General features: G+C 52.4%; 2 protein-coding genes across 4 annotated transcripts; both read left to right on the top strand.

Annotated features, from left to right (window-relative positions):
- The first annotated feature begins 3,668 nt into the window (after positions 1-3,668).
- Positions 3,669-7,859, top strand: Ptms (parathymosin). Its single transcript, NM_031975.2, has 5 exons — positions 3,669-4,045; positions 6,590-6,661; positions 6,856-6,934; positions 7,085-7,146; positions 7,312-7,859. The coding sequence occupies exons 1-5, from the start codon at positions 4,001-4,003 to the stop codon at positions 7,360-7,362; spliced, it is 309 nt and encodes a 102-aa protein (NP_114181.1). The 5' UTR covers positions 3,669-4,000; the 3' UTR covers positions 7,363-7,859.
- Positions 7,860-9,504: 1,645 nt separating this feature from the next.
- Lag3 (lymphocyte activating 3) lies at positions 9,505-17,576 on the top strand. Of its 3 annotated transcripts, XM_039107451.2 has the most exons (9): positions 9,509-9,822; positions 9,929-10,016; positions 10,384-10,531; positions 10,923-11,215; positions 11,812-12,075; positions 12,640-12,915; positions 16,409-16,645; positions 16,917-17,047; positions 17,314-17,576. In XM_039107451.2, exons 2-9 carry the CDS (start codon positions 9,959-9,961, stop codon positions 17,482-17,484), a joined length of 1,578 nt encoding a protein of 525 aa, XP_038963379.1. In that variant the 5' UTR covers positions 9,509-9,822; positions 9,929-9,958; the 3' UTR covers positions 17,485-17,576. The 3 variants fall into 3 exon arrangements, with proteins under 3 accessions (XP_038963380.1, XP_038963379.1, NP_997678.2); NM_212513.2 differs by lacking the exon at positions 9,509-9,822 and having other exon boundaries at positions 9,837-10,016; XM_039107452.2 differs by lacking the exons at positions 16,917-17,047; positions 17,314-17,576 and having other exon boundaries at positions 9,505-10,016; positions 12,640-12,926; positions 16,409-16,583.
- Positions 17,577-20,868: the final 3,292 nt, after the last annotated feature.

The following is a 20,868-nucleotide window of genomic DNA, read 5'->3' as shown; positions in this document are numbered from 1 at the left end:
CAAAAGGAAAAGGACACCACGTGCTGAGCGCGGGTATGCATTACTCCCTCCTTTGAATTTAAGGAAAGCTGCTACCTCTTGCTCTGCTTACCACACCTATCTTCATCTCCCAGCAACAGCCTGCATCACCGTATATCACTGTATCACAGGGAACTGTTACCAAAATAAAGCTTTCCTTCCAAAACAAACAAACAAACAACAACAAACCATGCGCACACTTGTGTCTGACTTCTGCTGGAGCACACCAACACACACAAAAGAAATGTAAAAAGAAATTATCTAAAAGGCTTGGCTAATTTCTAAGTGTCCATCTCCTCTCCTCCCTCCTGACTCTGAGGGCTTTTTGTTTGTTTTACCTAAGATGAAGGGAAATACAGAACCAGGGTCACTGGGAGTGAGCTGAAGATTTAGTAACGGGAGGTGGCCCAGCTCTCAGGACTTGTGTGCCCCACTACCCTGAGTGACAGTAGGCTCTCCTTAGCACTCATGGGAGGTACACATACACACTGACAGCAGAGCCCGAGACCTCACTAAGAACGAGTCTGAAGCCATTAGAAGGGAACACCTTCCATACTTCAGAGCAAGAGCAACTTCTAGGAACTCAGGCAGATGTCGTAGCTTTCCAGGGGGCTCTGGCCTTTCTTGTTCTCACCTCGGTCTCTCCTTTTTCCCACTTTCAGAAAATGTGTAAGCACTGTTGTTTTGTTTTGTTTTGTTTTGTTTTTCCTCCCCGACTCAACTCGTGGGAAATGTCTCAATTGCATTGTAGAGTAACAGAATTCTAGGAATAGGCAGGCCTCCACAAAACCTCAAGAGTACTTCTATGGAACGGAGCAAATGTTGGCATTTGACACCACTGACCCGGGGCACAACGACAGACCTTAGAGGGCCACTCTGGTGGGTTCTCAACATCGCATTTCCTCCAAATTCACCTCAAGTCTCCCAGCTGTTTTCTCACAAAGCAGAACTTTAGGAGACTGGTCTGTGTTCGAACAAAATAGAAAAAGATGTAGACGTCCCCCACCAGTCCCTGCAGACCCCAATGTTCGACCCCTTAGATTTCTCTTGCACTCCCTTGGGCCTTGGGGCAGGATTCCCATTCTCTGCCTCGCCATCTCCCTGGAATTTTCCACTGCAGCTGCCTCCGCTCCCAGACACCCCTCCCTGGGCAAAATTCCCGGCTCCCTCCGCCTCCCCTTCCCTAATCACACCTCATTCCCACCCCCAGCCCTGAGGCCCAGCCCACAGTCCAACCCACTCCCCACGGTTCGTCCCACACCTCGCAGCAACCCTGGTGGTCCCATTTGGAGAAATGGGAAACTAGGCCCTTTATGAGAGGCTAAACTAGAGGGTCCCAATCTCCTTCCTAGGCCAGAGTGAAAAGACAGTGGTGGGGCTCGTCCCCTGTGGGGCGGGAGTGGGGGGAGTGGCCCTCTTCACATCCCCTTATAAGGCAGGGCAAGCAGTTAGGATCTTGGATTGGCTGATTCAAATGAGCATTCCACCTGGCAACAGGGTTTCTATTGGCTCTCAGGAAAAACAGGAGGAAGGTGGATGGAGGTTGTTGGTGGCGGTGATTGGAGGGGGGAGGGGAGTGGAGGTGACCGGAGTTGAGGGCGGTTACCAGGGCAACAGGGTAAGAGCCCAGCAGGGTGTCCGAGACAGCAGGCGGGGCTGGGAGGTGGAGTAGAAGGCAGAGAAAAAGAAGGCGGGAGGGAGAGGAAAGAGACCAACCCAGAGGGAGCGAGATGGGGGGGGCGGGTAATGGAGGGGGGAGAGGGAGATAAATGAAGCAAGAGGGTAGGTACAGAGATGGAATATGGTGAGAGATTGCTAAGGACATCAGTCACCGAAGTCTGAGAAGAGCATTGAAAAGGGGAAATGGAAAGATCTCAGAGAAAAGGTGGACCGAATCCTGCCAGGAAAAACCAGGGTGGGGCGCCAAGATTTATGAGACCAAGAAACCGAATTAAGAGTCAGAGAAACCAGGAGATGTGTACAAGGGACCAAATGATGGTTGTTGACACGCTTACATGCTAAACAGTGATGGAGGATCAACAATGGCTTCTCTCTCTTTTTTTTTTCTAATTTTTTTTGAGGGGTAGGGGAGGGCAAGATATCTCACTGTGTTGTCCAGGATGCTCTCAAACTAATGGCAATCCTCCTGCCTCAGCTTCCCAAGTGCTAAATAGGTCATTTGACTAAAGGTGATGGTTTTTTGTTTTTGTTTTTTTTTCGGAGCTGGGGACCGAACCCAGGGCCTTGCTAGGGCCTTGCTCTTGCTAGGCAAGCGCTCTACCACTGAGCTAAATCCCCAACCCCTAAACAACCTGTAAATGTGCAGAGAGGAATCTCTCTCTCTTTTTTTTTTTTTTTTTCTTTTTTTCGGAGCTGGGGACCGAACCCAGGGCCTTGTGCTCGCTAGGCAAGCGCTCTACCGCTGAGCTAAATCCCCAACCCCTAAGATGATGGTTTTTTATTATGGAAATAAAAATGATTTAGAAAAGGTGAGGGATGATGATGACAGATAAGACACATACACCAAAGACAGTCTTTTCCCAAAGCCCAGACTTCTTCATCCACCCTTGGAGGCCGTCTCTTTCTGAAATCCCGGGGTTCTCAAAATGATCTAAAGATGCTGTACCTAGGTGTGAAGCCCTGAGGATAAGCGCAATAGGGTGTGGCTGGAACCCCATATCTGGACCAGTGTGTGCAAAGGCGGCCAGTTGAATTCAGAAAGACTGGGGGCAAGATAGAAGCAGAAGACCGAGAAGAGCGACTGGAGGAAAAATGCAAAAGGACAAGAAAGAGAGTTGAAAATTAGCTAAGTTTATAGGGCCGGGTGACTGAGTCAGGAAAGATAACAGTGTTGTCTGGGAAAAAGTAAATTGAGACACATGGGATGTAGATGGTTATAAGGGAGGGGTCTCGGTCTGTAGGAAGAGGGGCGAAGGGAAACAGAAGGACCAAGCAATTGAGTGAGGGGAGCCGGGTAAGATGAGAGAAGAATAAAGAGGCAGAAGAGACCATCAGAGGGCCCCTCACATCACAGGAAACAGACAGGAAGGAACCCGCCAAGGACCACAAATGTCAAGTCCAGCCGAGAGGCCCAGGCTGTCCTTTGTACTCTCACTTTCCTCCTCAAGGCCACCTAGAGAAGGCGGACAAGAGCGAGAAATGGAAGTGGCTCAGGAGCCTTCTTCCTCTTCTCTCAGCTTTTGGTTTCTCAAATACCTGCCCAGCCTCTACATCTGCTCCCCCACCCACCCCGCCCTTTAGCAAAATCTCAGGCCTTTGAGGAGGTCAGCAGGAGTCTGGCCACCTCTCCAGTCCGCCCCCAGGAGCCAGACTCCAGCTCGCAGGCAGAAGGCTGGCATTTGGAGCGGTCTCTCCCCGCAGGAACCCCACCCCTTCCCACCTCCTCGCCCTACTCTGCTCTTTCCCGAGCCGTCAGTCTCTCCATTCCCCCTCCCGGTCTCGTCCTTCCTCCCGTCCCGCTCGCTCTCCCGCCCTTCGCTTTCATCCTCCTATCCCCACCTCTCCAACCTCCTCTTTCATCCCCCTCCCCTCTCCTCTCCTCCCCGCTCCCGCCTGCCCCACCCCTGGGAAGCCCCTCCCGTCGGGCAGCGCCGCCTTAAAAGCGGGTTCCCTTCCCGGGGGCGGCAGCGGCTGGTCGGCGGCAGCTCTGCTGGTGCGGGGGCGGCGAGCAAGACCGAGCGACCGCGACCGGAGCGTGCCGGCCACCGCCCGCATCATCCTCCTGCCCGCCCTCCGGACGGCCGCAGCCCTGCGGGTCTCCGCTCCGGACCCACCCCCGCCCCACCCCGCGCGCCTCTGCCGCCTCTTGCTGCGAGCCAGCTTGCCGAGCGGCCGTCGCTGCCGCTGCCGCTGCCGCCGCCGCCACCGCGCCAAGTTCCGGCCGCGGCCACCTTCCGCCGTCCAGGGCTCCTCCGCCTCGGCCCCGGGACCCCGGCTCCCCGCCAGCCCCGGCCCCGGCACCATGTCGGAGAAGAGCGTGGAGGCAGCGGCCGAGCTAAGCGCCAAGGTACGGGCAGGGGCGGCGGCGGCCCGGCACCCGGGCGGCCCCGGGATCGGCGCAGTCCTTCGCGCCCGGTCGCCCCCGACGGCCCCGAGCGGCCCTGGCGCCCGGTCCCCGCGGACCCCGCTGCGCCCTCCCCCCCTCCCCGCTCGGAGCCCGGCGCTGCCCGCTCGGTGCTGCGGGCGCCCTCTAGCGGGCCAGCGCGCCGTGGCTCGGGCCTCTGCGCCCGGCCTCGCCATCCCCACCCCTCTCGTGCCCCGCCGCGCCAGTCTCGGCCCGGTCCGCCCTCCGGTCAGAGAGTGGCGCCTCTCAGATCCCGGGCCCCATGTCGGAACCGCGGCTCCAAGTCCCTTTCCACTATGACCTCACCTTTCCTCTGCTAAGCGGTTTGGGATCCTCAAGTGTAAACAGGACTCTCCCGGGAGGCTACTCCTCGGCTCCTCCCCCTCGCCGCCCGACCGTCCGTCCTCGTCCCCAGAGGGCTGCTTCTCTCTTGTACCCCCCCACCCTTTTTTTTCTTTTTTGCCCATCCTCATTCGTTCTTCCTCTAATACTGACTTCCAATTTTCTCATTATCGCCCCCCCCATGTCGAATTTCTAAAAAATCAGAAAGGTGGCGAGAATAGCCTTCGAAAAAGCCGAAGCTCATCATCTCCTGACCATACGTCAAGCTGTCTTAGCTCTCAGTAGCTGCCTTTCCCGGCTTCATCCCTTTGCCCTTGTCTCTCTTTCAGCCTTCCTCTAATTTCCCCAGGGAAACTGCGGAGTGTCGCTTAGGGAAATTAATGCGGCCAGGCTTGGGGGCTGGGAGCCCAGTCTTTTTTTTGAGGGGGGGCACTATAGTTCTCCAGGTCCAAGTGGAAGGGGGAGTCTAATAGAATGAAAGGCAGTGGGAGAGGGGACATGTGAGATCTGATAAGGTGTGCCTGTGTGGCCCTCCGGTGGGTTGTGCGGTGGCATGTGACTTCACTGAGTAGGCGTCTTTGTATGTCTGAGATCCAGCGAGTGTGTGGGACTGCCCGTGTCAGTTACATGTGTGCATGTGGAGACTTACTGAGATGTCCTGGAGGCATGTTGCTGCTTTGTAAGTATCGAGTGGCTACACTGTGCTCCTGAGAGTGTGCCAGAATGCCCAAACATTGGGCCATGTGTCTCCAGAGTGTGTGGGCGCTCCCTTGCAGATGTGTGAGTTGGTGTTAGCCTGGGTGAGCTTGTGTACCCCTGTAGAGGCCAGAGAGCTACTAAGCAGCTGGGGGCAGGTCACATACCCTCCTGGAAAAGAGATCATGGCAGGACAGTGACCAGGACAGGACCCAGGAGGAGAGGGGCCAACCCTGTGGACTTTGATCTCTGGTATTCGCCCTCCCTTCCCCTCACCCCTTCATCAACCCCAATAGAAAACTCAGGCTTGCAAGGGCTGGATCAGGCTAAGTTGACTTAGTCCCTGCCTGGCCCGGGATGTAAGAGAAAGCTCACCTGGTAGTTCAAGTGCCAGACCTACCATGTGACCGAGAAGTGACAAATCAGAATGAGGAAACCTGCCTGGTGTGAAAGGGTCAAGTGTTTTGTGCTCTTCCTGAAGTGAGAAGGGAGTGGAGTGTCCACAGGCCAGTCATTTGGCACCTCTTCTACCTCAGTCTTGTTCTAGAAAGGACACATCCTTCTGGGGTGATCTACTTATGAAAACTCCGACCCAATTGGGATCATGTACCCAAGAGTTGCATGCTAACATTAGATAAGGTCGTAGGAGAAGGTCCGTGTCGTCGTCTTCCCCCCCCCCCCCCCACACACACACCAAGGAGAAGCAGAATCTGCATGGGGTAGGAAGGCTGGTGTGTCCAGAGGGGCTTACCCACTGGCCCAATAGGATAGGACCTCAAGCACCTGCCAGGAAGGCAGACAGTCTGGTGGGAGGGGCTCTGGACAGGTAACTCCCACCTTCCCTCCCGGCCGCACACTTGTTTGTTGTGCTTTCTCCTTCCTCTGCGTGAAGGTGGGATGTGCACAGGGAACGCTGAGGCCGCTTAGATGGGGGATAGAAACCGATGTGGGAAACGTTAGAGAGTGATTCGGCCAAGTAGGAGTAGGAGGATGAGGGAGACAGAACAGGAAACAAAGACCTTAGGAGCTGAAGAGGAAGCTGGGAGGGATGCCCAGGAGAGAGAGTACTTAGGCAAAGGCCCCTGAGGTAGACAAAAGGCAGAGCGGGGCAAGCAGAGAGGGTGAGGGGGTGGGGCAACCAGGCTGCCAGCAGATGGGGGATTTGCTTTGTGGAGCTGAACTCTTAAGCCAGGGGATGTTTGGAAGAACTTGATGGGGTGGGAGCCCCAACTACTCTGGCCACTTATCATCACTTGCCCACTCCTCTTGGGTCCTGGGGACAAAAATCTCTGGGATCAGCCAGTTATGGCCCAAATCTAAAGATCCAAGGACTCCTGTTTTGGTTCACTCAATGGCCACCTTCACATAATACCTTTGACCTAGCTGCAGAGTTGAAGGGACTCAGGGCTGTCTGTCACCCCTGCTGAGAGAGAACCTTCTGTCTTGCAGGACCTGAAGGAAAAGAAGGACAAGGTGGAGGAGAAGGCTGGCCGGAAAGAACGGAAGAAAGAAGTAGTGGAGGTGTGTGTGAAGGCAGAACATGAACACACTTTGCCCAAACATCCTCTTCTCTTACCTGCTGGGGATGACCGGGTCCTGCCATTCTCTTGCCCTCTTCATATCCCTTCCCTGCCTGGCGCCTCCTAAGCCCTTTTACCACTCAGTGAGTGGCAACACAGCCAGCTTGACATCACTCCTTGTTTTGGTCCCCACAGGAGGAGGAGAATGGAGCTGAGGAGGAGGAAGAAGAAACTGCTGAGGATGGAGAGGATGATGATGAAGGAGACGAAGAAGGTAGGGATGGGCAGGGAAGGCTGGGCTGCAAAGTTGAGACTCACAGGAGCAGAGTCAGGGAGCAGTTGAAGACTGAAAGCTGGGATGAGGGGAGGGGTCTGTGCCCCTGCCTCCCAACCTTCCCCCATTGACTTGTTTCTGGTTTCTCAGATGAGGAGGAAGAGGAGGAGGAGGACGAAGGCCCCGTGCGGAAGAGAACTGCTGAAGAGGAGGTTTGAGCCTAAGGGGCTGTCGGGAATATAGCAGGGTCTGGGTGACCTTTGGATTTGGACCCAGGTCCTTGTGGGTGGCATAGATGGGCAGGGGCTGGAGCAGGGCCAGCAGGAACGGGGGGGGGGTTCCTCTGTACAACTACTCCAGCTCTTCTCCCTCCACAGGATGAAGCGGATCCCAAGAGGCAGAAGACAGAAAACGGGGCGTCGGCTTGAGCCCCTGCCCGTGGGCTTGGGGATGGGAGGCCCCTCAGGTCCTGGAGGTGGGGCAGGAACACACAAATCCAGCCCCCCTTCTCCTGGCTCCCTGCTCTGGCCCTGCCCCAGAGCTGTGACCCTTGCCCTTTGACCCAGCCTCTCATTTCCATCTCTCCAGACACTGCTCCTTCACCCTCACTGCCACAGGTCCAGCCCCCAACCCGCCTCATCCAAGCTCCCCAGCCGGCCCTCACTTGCCCTAGCATTCCTTGTTCTTCCCTGCCTTCCTCACCATCGATCTGTTCCAGTCCTTGCGAAGCCTCTCCTTCCCCTCTGCACCCCGAGCCTCTCAGCCTGCCCTTCTCTCTCCTGCCTGACCCCTGGGTCTCCCTCAGATTCCCTCCTCTCAGACAGCGCCAGGCCGGGGTGGGGCTGGGGTTGGGGCCAAGCCCCGAAGCTGCCCCCTCCCCTTTTTGTATAATTTAATAAAGAAACGGTCGCGCTTCTGTTTTTAACCCGTCTCCTGCTTTCCCACAGTCCAGTCAGGGCATGAAAGGGTGTAGAGGGTGTGGTTGACCTCATACTCTGATTATAGAAGACATGGCCAGTCCTTGAGTGGGAGCTCAAGGTCTTCCTCTCACGGCTGAAGGGTTCTGTTTGGGGTTCCTAGGGGTGTTTCTCCTCAGCGATGCACACTATCATGTTAACTCACGTAAGATCTAGACACTGCTGAGCCCAGTGGAAAGCTCCATTGTGCTGAACCAGGCAGTTAGAAACAGGAAGTCCTGCCCTCAAGGTGGAAGAGGCTGGTAGGCTTAGGTCTCTACCTAGCGTTTGGAAAGAGAACTCCAAAGCACGCGTGTGGGAAGCACGGTCCTCTTTGGCGGAGTAGCAACAGACTTCAGAATCAGTTATCAGACCTTTCTCCTGGTGGTCTGTCTTCATTTTCTCAGCTGAGCTGGGGGGCTGTGTTGTTGGATCCTCTCTCCTCCTGCCTCAGTTTCCCCTGTTTGTGACAGTCCTACTATGCAGCGCTGGCTGGCCTGGAATTCATAAAGCCGCCTGCCTCTGCCTACCCAGTAGGTTTTTTTAAGTTTCATTTTGTTGGCATAGGGTATACCTTTTAGCCAATGATGACCCTGCACTCACTAGCCCAAGCAAAGCGAGCTTCAATTTACTCCACTTTCCAAACTCTAGACTTACAGATACATGCCACGGTTTCGACACCTTGGTCTCTCGAGTTTTCCTCGCTACAAGATTCCCACATTATTCCATCTCCATAGACCCTTTCCTTCATTTTTTTTTTTACTACAGAATCTTGGGGAGGGAGGGCTTTGAAGATGGGAAAGCATCCTACTGTCAGGGCTGGAAAGACTGTTTAGCAAGTTACGAATGCTTGTTTCTCGGCAAGAAGACCTGAGTTTGGTTTCCAGCGTCCAGATCGGGCAGCTCACAAACCACCTGTAACTCCAGCTCCAAAAAACTTGACCCCCTCTTCAGGCTTCTGAGCAGTCACACACGGGGGGGGGGGGTGAATTTATGTACACAGACACATAAATAAAAACCGGCATTTAAAACACGTATCCCATTGTCCTCTTCCTGGAAGATGAAAAGCCACCCCATCATGCAACTAGGGTTAAGGACTAGACAGCTTTTTGCCTTTGTGCTTCCTAACCTTGGCAAGTTATTTGATGCCTGTGAGCCTCGATTCCCTCATCTGTACAGAAAGGAGGAGAGCATCAAGTTTCCCAAGTTGCCTTATGTATGGAAAATGTATAGTACGCTATGTAACATAGAGTGGAATTAGCACCATGTAGCTACTGCACTTTTCCACCAAGCCCTCACCCAGGTCTGGTAACTTGTGATGTGGTAACACTTGTGTACCTGTCCAAGGGATGCTGAGCAGCTTAGGGAGGCAATCTGCAGGGGCAGTGACTGGGTTGTTGCGTTTTTTGGTTTTTTTTTTTTTTTTGCTTTTTGTTTTTTGTTTTTTTCTCTTGCCAAGTTAATGGAAAAGAGCAAGTCAAGAAGAAACTGACTGGGGACAGTAGAGGAAGCTTAAAGTTACAACTGGAGTTCTATGCAGAAATGCTTGGCAGAGATGGGGTGGTGGGGAGAGAGAGAGAGAGAGAGAGAGAGAGAGAGAGAGAGAGAGAGAGAGAGAAGAGGGGGAAGAGGTGAAGAGGGGGCGGAGGGGAGACCCAAGTCTGAGGAAGTAAACAAGGGGAGTGCCACCACAGAAATGGAGGGCTAGGCTGCTGGGAACCAGCCCCCTCACACTTTCCACTGCGAAGCGAAACCCCGGGCCTTGGGCTGGGGGGCGGGCAGTGGGGAGGAGAAGCAGAAGGTCTGGGCCTGGAGGAGCAACTCAGATTCTAGCTAGCTGTAGTGAGTGGGCTTGCCTGCCCTCTACTCAGGGCCCTAGCCCTGTCCTCTGGTCATTGACTGTCCTGCTGTCCCCAGACCCCACTCCTGAAGGTCCTCTTTATCCTACATTCTTTGCCTCACCTCCCTCCTTGTGGAATTTCTCTCTCTCTCTCTCTTTTTTTTTTCTCCCAGGACCTTTTTCTGAACTCCCTTGCAGGGCCTGTGAAGCCCGGGGGCCACAGAGGAGATGAGGCAGGATCTGTTCCTTGACCTTTTGCTTCTGCAGCTGCTTTGGGAAGCTCCAGGTAAGATGGGGAGTCCTGGAAAAGGGACTGTCTTTTTAGCTCTGTGGTGATCGCTGAATGCCTTTTTGGTGGTGGGGTGTGTGTGTGTGTGTGGGGGGATTGAGACAGTGTTTGTGTTGCCCTGGCTGTCCTGGGTCTGGCTCTGTAGACCAGGCTGGCCTTGAACTCCAGCTGCCTCTGCCTCCCCAGGGCTGGGATTAAAGGCATGCGCCATCACCTTTTGTAAGGGCAGCCTTTCCAATCCCAAAGCTGCCCCAGTGTCCCCTCAACAGGGAGGAATGATGTTTCTTTCTTAGGAATACCAAGGCCCTTCTCTATTTTCAAATCTCTTGGCTCAAGGCCCTTGGCCTCTCTTTTGCTCCACTAGTTGTGTCTTCAGGGCCTGGGAAAGAGCTCTCCGTGGTGTGGGCCCAGGAGGGAGCTCCTGTCCATCTTCCCTGCAGCCTCGAATTTCCCCACCTGGATCCCAACTTTCTGCGAAGAGGATGGGTCACCTGGCAACATCGACCAGACAGGTAGGAACTCCAAAGATGGACAACAGAACCTCCCAATCCTGTCCTAACGGATAATACCCTATCCAAGCCAGTTTTGTCCTCTTTTGTGAGCCCCTCCAAAAGCCAGTAGCTCAGTGTCCTCTAAAATCACACAGACATTCTGTGGATTTCTCGGCAACCTGCCCCCCACACACCTGCATCCTGTAGTGCCCACCTCTCCAGTAGCAGATGGTGCTGAAGACCAACGGAAGTGGGGACAGGGGTAGTTATGGGTGAGAAGGGAGGCTGCTGACTGTCAAGAGGTCTCTTAGGTGGGTTAACTATCTTCAAAGCATGCTTGGAGTGCATCTTCTTCATGGCCTTTTCAAATTGCCCCAAAATTTCTCAGTCCTTATTCTCTCTCCCCAACCAGTGACCAACCCGCTTCCATCCCGGCCCTTGACCTTCTCCAGGGAATGCCCTCGACTAGGAGACACCCACCCCATCGCTACACGGTGCTGAGTGTGGCTCCAGGAGGCCTGCGCAGCGGGAGGCAGCCCCTGCTATCCCACGTGCAGCTGGAGAAGCGTGGCCCCCAGCGCGGGGACTTCTCTCTGTGGTTGCGCCCAGCTACGCGCAAAGATGCGGGCGAGTACCACGCCTTCGTGCGCCTCCCGGACCGCGACTTCTCCTGCAGCCTCCGCCTGCGCGTCGGCCAGGCCTCGAGTAGGTGGGGCCGGACAAAGGGGAGGGCCAGCCCGGGGTAGGGAGAGTAGTGGCTAGGATTGTGCTTTAGACCTTACCTGAGGATCTCCAGAAGTGTAGACGAAGGGATAATGCCTGATGGCAGGACGGAAAGGCAGGATGGAAAGTGCCCCCCTGAAACGCCTCTAGGCGGGGATGAGGGGCCTATGGAGAGACTGTATCACCACCCCACCCCACCCCAGCTCCCTTTCCCCCACCTACAGCGGGAGTGCCATCCCTGGTAGAGGTAGAGATGGGGAAGCACCTCTTCTCTGGGGGGCTAGAGTGATTCATTTAAGACATCTGTCTGTAGCGAATTCTCAGGCTAGGTCTGCCCAAAGAATAGGCCAAGCCAAGTAAAGTAGAGGCAGGACATCGTGGAATGGAGACCCGGGTCTCTCAGAGATCCGCCCTTAAGCACCCCCAGGTTTCAAGAACTGAGTTGGAATGGGCGGCTGTGTGGAGACTCTGAAAGCAGCGTCTCTGTTTCCATGAGTTTTCAGCTTGGTTTGGCCGGCTCCGTTGAGAAAGCATTTTCATTTATTGGACTGATTTTCTTTTTTTTAACTTTTGCATAGTGATTGCCAGTCCCCCAGGAACCCTCAAGCCGTCTGATTGGGTCATTTTGAACTGCTCCTTCAGTCGTCCTGACCGCCCAGTCTCTGTGCACTGGTTCCAGGGCCAAAGCCGAGTGCCCGTCCACAATTCACCCCGTCATTATCTAGCTGAAAGTTTCCTCTTACTGCCCCAAGTCAGCCCACTGGATTCCGGGACCTGGGGCTGTGTCCTCACCTACAGAGATGGCTTCAATGTCTCCATCACGTACAACCTCAAGGTTCAGGGTAACTCTTCTAAGCAGTCTTTACTCTTGACCACAACCTTCCTGTTCAGCACCACCCCTGACTCATGGGTCCCCAAAACTGTTTGCCAGCTGTGTGCGGTATCACGCCAGATCACTTTGTCGCTTTGTCTCAGTGTCCAAACCATTTTCTCTCTGGGCATCTTTTAGCTGCTGGCTCACTTTCTTTCTTTCTTTCTTTCTTTCTTTCTTTCTTTCTTTCTTTCTTCCTTCCTTCCTTCCTTCCTTCCTTTCTTTATTTTCATTTTAGCATGCATTGGTGTTCTGCCTGCATATATGTCTGTGGTAGGGTGTCAGATCCCATGGTACTTGCTCTATAGACACTTGTGAGCCACCATGTGGGTGCTGGGAATTGAACCCAAGTCCTCTGGAAGAACATCCAGTGCTCTAAACTACCGTCTCTTGTCGTTTATCCCTTGGCTTGTTCATCCTTCTGATGGCCTTTGGTCTCTTGCTGCCTCAGTTTCCCTAGTACTTCCTTGATGTCCCCATGCTCTGACCCACTGCATACTCTTGGTAGTTACTTGGCTTCTCCTTTTCTCTCCAGGTCTGGAACCTGTAGCCCCTTTGACAGTGTACGCTGCTGAAGGTTCTAGGGTGGAGCTGCCCTGTCACTTGCCTCCCGTTGTGGGGACCCCTTCTTTGCTCATTGCCAAGTGGACTCCTCCTGGGGGAGGTCCTGAGCTCCCGGTGACTGGAAAGAGTGGCAATTTTACCCTTCAACTTGAGAATGTGGGTCGGGCACAGGCTGGGACCTACACCTGCAGCATCCATCTGCAGGGGCGGCAGCTCAGTGCGGCTGTGACGTTGGCAGTCATCACAGGTCAGCCACAGGTGGGAAAGGAATGGCTTCATCTCGGGAGAAAGAACAGGGTGGGAGTGTTGGTGATCAGAGACTGTGCTGGTGTGTGTGAGTGTGTGTATGTGTGTGCGCGCGTGTGTGTCTGTGTGTCTGTGTGTGTGTCTATCTGTGTATGTGTGTGTGTCTGTGTATGTGTGTGTATGTATGTGTGTGTATGTGTGTATGGTGTGTGTATGTGTATGTGTGTCTATCTGTGTGTGTGTCTGTGTATGTGTATGTATGTGTGTGTGCGTGTGTGTATGTGTATGTGTATGTATGTGTGTGCGTGTATGTGTATGTGTACGTGTGTATGTGCGTGTATGTGCGTATGTGTGTGTATGTTTATGTGTGTGTATGTGTGTGTATGTGTGTATGTGTGTGTATGTGTGTGCGTGTATGTGTGCGTGTATGTGTGTGTGTGTGTGCGCGCATGTATGCACGCCTGCACGTATGAAGGATGGGTGCACATTCTCAGCACGTGTCAAGGTCACTGGACAACTCTGTGGAGTTAGCTCTCTCCACCCGCCTTTCTCTGGGTTCCAGGTTTGCAGAGCAAGCACCTTTTCTCCTGCTGCTTACGATGATCTTGAACTCCCACCCTTGCTGCTCCCAAGGCCCAAGGGCCGGGACTAGAGACATATACTACTGTGCCTGTCAAATTATAAGCTAGTTTTTTTTTTTTTTACCCCTGTGATAAAACAAAACAAAAAACAAAACTGAAACTGAAAATCTCCCCTTGAGTCACAAAATAAAAGTTCCACTCTTCCCCAAGAGGGACTCCCCTACTCTGAATTGCCGGGATGTCTGAGAAGCTAGATACAGAGATGATAAAAATTTGAAAAAAAATTTTTTGAATGGTTAAAAGAATGAGGCATATATTCTCAAACCCTTGTCTGCTTTTGGCCTAGGGCTCGGTTAAAATTGTGAGAGTTGACCTGGGTTTAGAAGGAGCTAATAAATCAGTCCCTTGACAGCAAATTATTTAGTGAATAAGGATTTTTTTTAAAGACAGCATAAAACAAATACAGGCAAAAACAAAAACAAAACAAAACAACCCCAAATCAGAAAGTACGCCAATCAATGAGTGGCAGCTGTCGGCTGTGACAAAGATCAGCTACATTTGCAGGTATTTTCCTTCGGCCATTAAGTAGCGCCACATGTTAGGTGCTTAGCAATGTATGCTGGAGCCAAGTGGGACGCTGCTGTAATCCTAGCGCTTTGCAGGAGGAGCAGGAACTCAAGGCTAGCCCCAACATACGCGGCGAGTTCAAGGCCAGCCTGGGCTACATGAGCTCCTGCCTCAAAACAAACAGACATCGAGTACACGAATGAGTAAAGGACCTGAATCCCACGCATGTTTTCCATAACTCTATCTAGATATGGTATTGACTCAACCCCTCAGCTTCACAGGGAACCCCATCTTTTCAAGTCACCCCTTGGCTGACTCAGTCTATTAGTAACTCCACTGGAATCCCACTCAGCCCAAACCCTTCTTTAAAGCCCGCCCATTCTTCTGCCTTTCATGCTTCCAAGTACACTCATGCTTTTGAGGCAGAGGCAGGCGGATCTCTTAGTTTGAGACCAGCCTGGTCTACAGAGTAAGTTTGAGACCAGCCAGTGCTACACAGAGAAACCCTGTCTCAGAGAAAAAAAATCAACTGTGTTCAGGTGCTCAGGGGAAGAGGGATTGTCATTTCTGTTTCACAGAGAAGGGATGTTCAAGGTCACGCCACTTTGAGAAATGCTAGACTCAGGGTCTAAACGTGAAAGTTGGATATCTGTGTCACTAAGTCCCCCATGCCCTGCTCAGCAGGGGCCAAGGCTCTTCACCATTTGTCTGTTCCTACTGTCCTATCTCTAGTCAGTTTGGAGCGTGTTCTGCCTGTGGATCAGTCAGTTGCTTACTTGTTCTGTAAACATTCAAGAAGCTGCCATAACCTTCATCCAGGGGCAGCACAAAGCTGGGGGCATTGGTGTGAGCTAAGTGATGGAGGGAGGCAGGGGAGCTGTCAGGAGTACCGGGTGCTGATACGCTTGACTGAGCGTCGAGAGTCTGAGCACTTTGGAAGAGAATATCCTTGTGAGTTGTGTGTTTCTGTGTGAGTGTGAGTTGTGTGTTTCTGTGTGTGAGTTGTGTGTTTCTGTGTGTGTGAGTTGAGTGTTTCTGTGTGTGTGAGTTGTGTGTTTCTGTGTGAGTTGTGTGTTTCTGTGTGAGTGTGAGTTGTGTGTTTCTGTGTGAGTGTGAGTTGTGTGTTTCTGTGTGAGTGTGAGTTGTGTGTTTCTGTATGCACACATAGGGTGTCCAAGGAGATGTGAGAATGGAGTGTTGGATCCCCTGGAGCTGTCATGTATGGGTGCTGTGAACTGAACGTGGGTCCTTTGGAAGAGCAGTAAATCTAATTTCTTAGTCAACCCTGAGCCACCTCTCCACTTTATCTTATTTTAAAAGGTATTTAGTAAACCAGGTGGATGCCTTTCACCCAACCCTGGCGAGGCAAGCGCAGGCAGATATTTGACTTTGAGGCCAGCCTGGTCTACAAAGTGAATTCCAGGGCAGCGAGGACTACAGAGAAAAACAAACAAACAAAAAGTATTTTATTATATGTGTATTTTGCCTGCTTGTACATCTGTGACCTGTACCCACAGAAATACAAGAGGGCATTGGTCTCCTGGATCTGGAGTTACAGATCTGAGCTACCTTGTGGGTGCTGGGAATTGAACCTGGGTCCTCTGGAAGAACACCAAGTGCTGTTAACCACCGAGCCATCTTTCCAACCTTGTTTTATGTTTTTTTTTTTAATTTTTTTTTCCAGAGCTGGGGACCGAACCCAGGGCCTTGCGCTTGCTAGGCAAGCGCTCTATCAATGAGCTAAATCCCCAACCCCTTGTTTTATGTTTTAAAACAAGGTCTCATGTAGCTTGGGCTGACCTTGAATTCAGTGCATAATGGGTCTTTAGCTTCTGATTTTCTTGTATCTACACCAGTTTATGTGGTGCGGGGAACCAAACCCGGGGACTCACACATGGTAGACAGTGTTTTGCCACCTGAGGTACAAACCCAGCATGGGCACCGTTTCTCCTGTGGCCTCCAGTACCAGTCTGAGTTTGAATAATGTCTTGAAGGATTATTAACATTTTGAGCAGGGGCACAAACTGGAGTGCAGTATTAAGACGGCTGTGGCCAGGTGGGACACCCCTGTAATCCCAGTACTTAATAGGCAGAGGCAGGAGGATCACAGCCTGTTCAGGGTTATGTTTGGCTACATAGGAAGCTCAAGGCTTGGGCTGCATGAGACCGCGTCTCAAAAACACAAAACCAAACCACAGATAAATGTAGTCGTGACCTACGACCTCTGCCCCTGAGGTTTTCCCAACCTGATACCAGTGAGAGTTGGGTGACAAGAGTTGTGGGTTGCAACACTGACGACAGTAAGGTCAAGGCTGCCATGAGATCTCTTCCCTCTGATTTTTTCAGTGACTCCTAAATCCTTCGGGTTACCTGGCTCCCCGCAGAAGCTGTTATGTGAGGTAGTCCCGGCATCTGGAGAAGGAAGATTTGTGTGGCGCCCCCTCAGCGATCTGTCCAGGAGTTCCCTGGGCCCTGTGCTGGAGTTGCAGGAGGCCAAGCTTCTGGCTGAGCAATGGCAGTGTCAGCTGTATGAGGGCCAGAAACTTCTTGGAGCAACAGTGTACACCGCAGAGTCTAGCTCAGGTCTGAGGTTCCAGAACGTCATGGCCCCAACTCAGAAGCCTTCCAAACCCCCATACCCGCCTATGTCCTACCCACTCCCCCTTCTCCCCTTCCATCAGGGACCTGACTTCAAGCTCTCTAGGCCTGACCTATTTCTCTCATTAATTAGCTGAATGATCCTGGACAAGTCCCTTAGATTCTTTGGCCTCGTTGTATCTGTAATGGATGAGAGTGTAGCAAGGCATCCTTTCCCATCTCCACCCCTGAATCTAATACAGTGCTTTCTTCACAGGCGCCTGGAGTGCTAAGAGAATCTCAGGTGACCTTAAAGGAGGCCATCTCTTCCTCTCTCTCATCCTTGGTGCCCTTGCCTTGTTCCTCTTGGTGACCGGGGCCTTTGGCTTTCACCTGTGGAGAAGACAGGTGAGCTAGGACACAGTTCCCTTTCAGACCTCAGAGTGCTGTGTGGGACCCCCTTCCTCAAGGAAAAGAGCCATAATGGGTTCTGAATGTGCTCCCAGAGTCCCTGTACTGCGAACACCTTGAAGCTGGGAGGCTTAAAGGGGCTGAAAGATGGCCCTGGCCAAATGGGGAAGTCTGGAAAGAGAGCAGTAGAGCTCCGTGATTATCCTGATTCTTCTTCGTCCTCCATTGTCCTTTCCGTCCCCCGTTCCCCCCCGCCCCCCCAGTTGCTACGGAGAAGATTTTCTGCCTTAGAGCATGGGATTCGCCCACCTCCGGTTCAGAGTAAGATAGAGGAGCTGGAGCGAGAACCGGAGACCGAGATGGAACCAGAGACAGAGCCCGATCCGGAGCCTCAGCCGGAGCCCGAGCTGGAACCAGAGTCCAGGCAGCTCTGACCAGGAGCTGAGACAGCCAGCAGCAGGTCTCAGCAGCTCTGCCCGCCCGCCCGCCTGCCCGCCCGCCGGAATAAACTCCCTGTCAGCAGCAAGCTGGAGTATCTGTCTTTCTTGTCTGGAAAGGTTCCTGTCTCTCCCAGCCACTAGGGGCTCCCTTCTCTCACTCCTGCCTCCCAACCTACTTTCTCCAGCCAATCTTTCTCTTCATTCCCTTTTCTGTTGCTTGCCTCTTTGTTTCACTGTTGTCCCCTTTCTATTAAGTAATCCGTTTTTCCTTCTGAAAGCTCCAAAGAGCCCTCACTTCTGACCTCCGTAGTCCTTTCCTCATCTTGTACCCACATTGTGCTGGCTCTCCTGATCTCCTTTATATTCGAGTCCCTTTGGCCCACACCAAGCTCAGCTGCACTTCGGTACTTGGGGCTCAGGCAGGCAGGCGTTAGCGCGCGCGCGCGCGCGCACACACACACACACACACACACACACACACACACACACACACACGACACACACGCACGATTTCGAGCTGGCACCAGCCATGTGAAGTCCAGGAGATGGGAGCCTCCTAATCTTTCTGGATAACCAGCTGACGTTGCTACCTCCGCCCCATCCCCCATGTTTGTCATCCGTGGGTGACTTTTCTGGCCCCCTCAGGCATGACAACACACTGCCACCTAGCGGTCACCTCTCGTCACACCCTAGAGGAGGTCACTGGACACAACTGCCACAGCGCGGACAGCTAGCACACTGCAGCAGGCTAGGTGGAGCAAGGATGCAGGTGCTTCATTTACATATGTACTCTGGGTGCCCAGCCTTGAATGTGCTCCCAGCATCTGTCACGTGCCCGATGTACCCTGCAGAAGAGGGACTAAATAATACATGTTTCAGGAAATACAGCCCGGTACTGGCAAGGTTATGATCCAAGTAAGACAAAGAGGAGGACTATAGACAAAGACCACATGCAAGGAGAGAAACAAACCACAAGGACAGCTGTGTATGGGAGTCCTAAATCCTGGATTCTCATTCTATTACTGTTGACAAGTTTATTACAAGTCCCTTTGAACCTTTGTTTTCTAATCTATTAAGTGGGACAATGACCAGGCACCGAGGCAGGCAGCTGAAGTCTCAGCTATGTGGGAGACTGAGGCAGGAGGATCCCCCGCTGGACAAACATGGGTAACATAGTCAGACTCCCATCTTTTAAAAGTAAAAACCGAATATGGAGGTGCCTGCCTATAATTCCAGCACATGGAAAAGTCACCTACTTAGTAAGTTTGAGGCCAGCTTGGGCTATGTTAGATCCTGACTCAAGAATGAATTATCCGGTGGGGTATGACATAGGAGCTCCCAACACTGGGGAGGTAGAGGCAGGGAGATATCTGTGAGTTTGAGGCCAGCCTGATCAACGTAGTGAGTTCTAGGACAGCCAAGGCTACACAGAGAGACCCTATCTCAAAAAACAAACAGACAAACATTATTGTAATGAGTAGGCCGGTGGGATGGAGCAGAGGCTAAAGCATGTCACAAGTGCTTGGTGACCTGAGTCACCAATGCCTGGTGTTAGCAGTCTGTCTAAGCTCCAGTTACCTGGCAACAGCCAGGTTATGCCTGACACTCTACAGTTGCTTTTTCTTTTTTCTTTTCTTTTTTTTCCCCGAGCTGGGGACCGAACCCAGGGCCTTGTGCTTGCTAGACAAGCACTCTACCACTGAGCTAAATCCCCAACCCATGCCTGACACTCTAAAAGGCGCTGCTTGACCCCTCCTCACTCTCTTGCTCTTGCTCTCTTTCTCCTTCTTGCTCTCTCTTCCCCCTTTGTCCCTTCTCTCCACATGCTCATGGCCGGCCTCTACTCCTCTCCTTCTATTCTTCTACTTCTCTTTCTCTGCCCTACTACCCTCTTAACTCCCCTACCCACAACCTGAATAAACCCTATTCTATACTATAACATCGTATTGCGGGGAAGGGATGCCCCAGCATGGGCCCACTGAGGCACCCCCTTTCCCCAGACCTCCATAGATCATACCCTCCCTCTTCTTTATCTTTTTTTTAAAATTAATTTTTATTTATGTAAGTACACTATAGCTGTCTTCAGACACACCAGAAGAGGGCATCAGATCTCATTACAGATAGTCTCGAACCACCATGTGGTTGCTGGGGATAGAACTCAGGACCTCTGGAAGAGCAGTCAGTGCTCTTAACCACTGAACCATCTCTCCAGCCCTCCTTTATCTTTTGATGAACACAACATTGGTGCTGAAACCTGGGATTGAACCAAAAACCCAGGACATATCCTCTTCTTAGCTTTTTTTTTTTTTTTTTTTTTTTTTTGGTTCTTTTTTTCGGAGCTGGGGACCGAACCCAGGGCCTTGCGTTTCCTAGGCAAGTGCTCTACCACTGAGCTAAATCCCCAACCCCTCCTTAGCTTTTTATAAGCACATCACCTGGAACGCATGCAGAGATGAGAGAACGAAACCACCAGTTCCACATGCATGCCAGGTACCCACTCATATATACAACACACACACACACACACACACACACACACACACACACAGTATTAAAATAAATAACTAAGTAGAAGGAGATAGGGGCTGAGGAGATGGCTCAGCACATGCTTGGCAAGCATGAGGACCTGAGTTCAGATCCCCAGCACCCGTAGACTTCAGAAGACCCTTCAGGACGTTGTTCTACAGTGTGCTCGTCTCCAATCCTCCTTCCAGTGCTACTGGGTTTCCACCTGTGACAACCCAAGAGCTCCAACACAACCCTGGACCTCAGAACACCAGAGTGTCTTAAATGGCCAGGTATTCAGGCTTCAGTGACTTCCTCGTCCCTATGGCTCAACACAAAATAGTGGCGTCATTCTCTGTCTGTCCCTAAGTCTCTGGTCCCTCTGTCTCCATGGAGACAAAGACCTTCAACCTCCTGCTTGGCTCAGGCACTGTGTAGGGTGTTTCTCACAGCTGTGTGTACCACCACGAGACCTGCAGGCTCCCTTCCTCTTGGGGTCACTAATCTGCTCTCCTGTGCAGAGCTAAAGCTCCCTGATAAGTAGCTCCCTGATAAGTGGCTCCACGTTCTTCACAGTGCGAGGTCTCAGGTCCTGGCCCAGACTTGAAGGTGCTTTTGGCTGAGGCCCAGTGTGTTCTGCAGTGATGTCTGCTGAGGCAGCTCCTCAGCAGCCCCGCCTCAGGCCTTCTTTCCACGGCCTCAGTGGAAGCCACCATGTTTTCACAGGGCAGGGGTTTCCTGGAAAGTTCTGTGGGTGGCATTTTTTCCTTTGCACTAGATAATAACCCATGCCCTTTGGGTCTGTTAAGAGGAGATATCACAGGCTCACCAGGGCTCCTGCAGGGACTTCCCCATGCTCTTTCATGAAGGGAA

Source organism: Rattus norvegicus, chromosome 4 (genome assembly GCF_036323735.1).
Source record: "Rattus norvegicus strain BN/NHsdMcwi chromosome 4, GRCr8, whole genome shotgun sequence".
NCBI lineage: Eukaryota > Metazoa > Chordata > Mammalia > Rodentia > Muridae > Rattus > Rattus norvegicus.
This window is presented reverse-complemented; position numbering and strand designations above follow the sequence as displayed.